This window comes from Penaeus monodon, chromosome 36, assembly GCF_015228065.2.
Source record: "Penaeus monodon isolate SGIC_2016 chromosome 36, NSTDA_Pmon_1, whole genome shotgun sequence".
In the NCBI taxonomy this organism is placed as follows: Eukaryota; Metazoa; Arthropoda; class Malacostraca; order Decapoda; family Penaeidae; genus Penaeus; species Penaeus monodon.
In genome coordinates this window covers 7,828,656-7,831,155 of record NC_051421.1, presented here as the reverse complement: position 1 = coordinate 7,831,155, position 2,500 = coordinate 7,828,656, and the positions used below count along the sequence as shown (strand labels likewise).

Below are 2,500 nucleotides of genomic sequence, written 5' to 3'. Positions count from 1 at the left end.
TTGATATTCCACACACAAAATCTACATTTATGTTTATAACACATTACTTACATAATTGTAGGAAAAGTGATTATTTAATTTTATATATATATATATATATATACATATATATATATATACATACATACATGCATGTATATATATATATATATATATATATATATATATATATATATATATATAATATATATATAAGCATATATATACACGCACACACATACACATCATTTCACACATAAATACACACACAGACATGCACACACACACACATATATGTTTTTGTTTTTTTTAATGGTAGGTTCATGTTTGAGCCGCCGTGGGTCACAGCATGATACGTAGTTTTCATGATGTGATGCTCTTGGAGTGAGTACGTGGTAGGGTCCCCAGTTCCTTTCCATGGAGAGGGCCGGTGTTACCTTTTAGGTAATCATTCTCTCTATTTTATCCGGGCTTAGGACCAGCACTGACTTGGGCTGGCTTGGCCACCCATTGGTTAGGTAGGCAATCGAGGTGAAGTCCCTTGCCCAAGGGAACAACGCGCCTGGCCGATGACTCGAAACCCTCGAACTCAGACTGCCGTCGTGCGAGTCATAAGTCTGATGCTCTAACCACTCGGCCACCGCGGCCTTATATATATATGTATATGTATGTATATATATATATATATATATATATATATATTATATATTATTTTATTTATCTGCATTTATATACATACATAAATATATTTATTTATAAATATATGTTTATGTATGTATACATATATATATATATATATATATATATATATGTATATATATATTCATATATATTCATATACATACATATGCATGCACACATACATCTTTGCACACACACACACACACACACACACACACACACACACACACACACACACACATATCTATAAACATATATTCAGAAAATTTGAATGTAAGTGAAATTAATGAAGAAAAAAAACGCGATACTTCATTTAGAGCAAATTGCTGATACATCCTCTTTCTTTTCCTCTGAAACATAAATGTAATCAAGTGACTGAAGATTTGCCGATAAACATATTTTAGATAGAGAATATATAGTAAAAATGTTTTCACAGGTGGCACTGAAGTAGGAACCTTTAAAAAAAATGTCTTATTTCCAAAGGTTTTAAGACACTGATGGAACTATATAAGCCTCGTGGACGATTTCTCATCACTGGTCCTATCCCTACTTGGTGAGTGATTAATCTCATACTCGTGTCCCTCTCTATATCCTGTTATTGATTTACAGTATAATTATTTTAACAATCTTATATAGCATAAAAAAATGTTCTTCTATTGGATTATCTTTATCTCACACTTATTATAATCCACCTTTAGTTATTCTGTTTCTTCAATTCAACCTAAGATTATTTCCATGGCGTGCTGTTTCCCATTCATCACTGTATATTTTCAGTGACTGAGAGATTCATATACTTCATCAGTTGATTTGTCCATTTTCTTTCTAGATCACACCATGTTCATTTGGCTGATGCTGTCCTGCCTCTTAGGCTTCTCCCTAGCTGAGGGTCAGGATGGACACACTGTTGAATGCTTCTTGCTTTTTCTTCCACATGTCTTGTTAAAAGAGGTCAGATTCTTTAATATTCATTGAAAACCTATTTTTCATGTGAAATAGCATCGCTATTACAAAACATGGCCGTTTCTTTTACTAGGATTACCAAGTATGTTACAAGGGAAGCAGTGTCGCTGAAAACAAATGCATGAATGTGGATGTAGACCGCCTTGCCATGAAGGTTCATTTCCACATGCCTGAATCCGACGATTTCGATGATGTGGAGACTCTGGAGGATTATAGTGTCGTAAGTAATCTTGTCTACGTCAGTGTTTTCTTACAATGACAGCACATAATATTTTTTTCCATAAGTTAAACAGTTTAGACTCATTTTATGATAAGGAGAGGAGATAAACATATATATTTAAAAGTTTATGCACTTCGTAGGGTCTAGCAGCATCCGAGTGGTATCTCAGGAGGCGTGTTACGTGAGGCGACTCGTTAAATCTTTCGAGCAACAAGTAGCCTTCATCAAAGGCCATCAGGATGATGGCATGAGGGTTGAGTCTGACGTCAGAGTTTCCGCTGTTTCCCTCGACAATCCTGAGGAAGAGATCGGTTCTGATCTTGCCAACTTCTGCGGCGACCTTCCCGTTTACAAACTGGTGAGTGAGGAACAGACTGACAGTGTGCAAGACCGTCGTCAAGTGAGCGTAACCTTCACCCGCTGCGTCTTGCTGTGTTTCATTCCCACCTGCTTCACCACCACGCTCACGCTCCCCACTGGCGGCACCATCACCTTCGGCTGGCTCTTCTTTGGCTAAAATGACTGTTTAAGGAACACTGTTCACTTAATTTAAGCAATGTCTCTTTTACTTGTCTTGATGTACACTCACTTTTGATTAAATATTACTGAATTTCAATATCTTCATTACATTTATATAGAAATTGGTACTCGCAAAAACTA

At 36.0% G+C, this 2,500-nt stretch overlaps 1 protein-coding gene across 1 annotated transcript in view; it reads left to right on the top strand.

Annotated features, from left to right (window-relative positions):
- The first annotated feature begins 1,179 nt into the window (after positions 1–1,179).
- Positions 1,180–2,500, top strand: part of LOC119595512 — a 9,501-nt gene continuing 8,180 nt past the window's right edge. Inside the window, exons 1-3 of the mRNA XM_037944636.1 lie at positions 1,180–1,213; positions 1,487–1,551; positions 1,694–1,840. Of these exons, the coding sequence (XP_037800564.1) occupies positions 1,495–1,551; positions 1,694–1,840 (204 nt within the window). The 5' untranslated portion in view covers positions 1,180–1,213; positions 1,487–1,494. The remainder of the gene's footprint in view (positions 1,214–1,486; positions 1,552–1,693; positions 1,841–2,500) is intronic.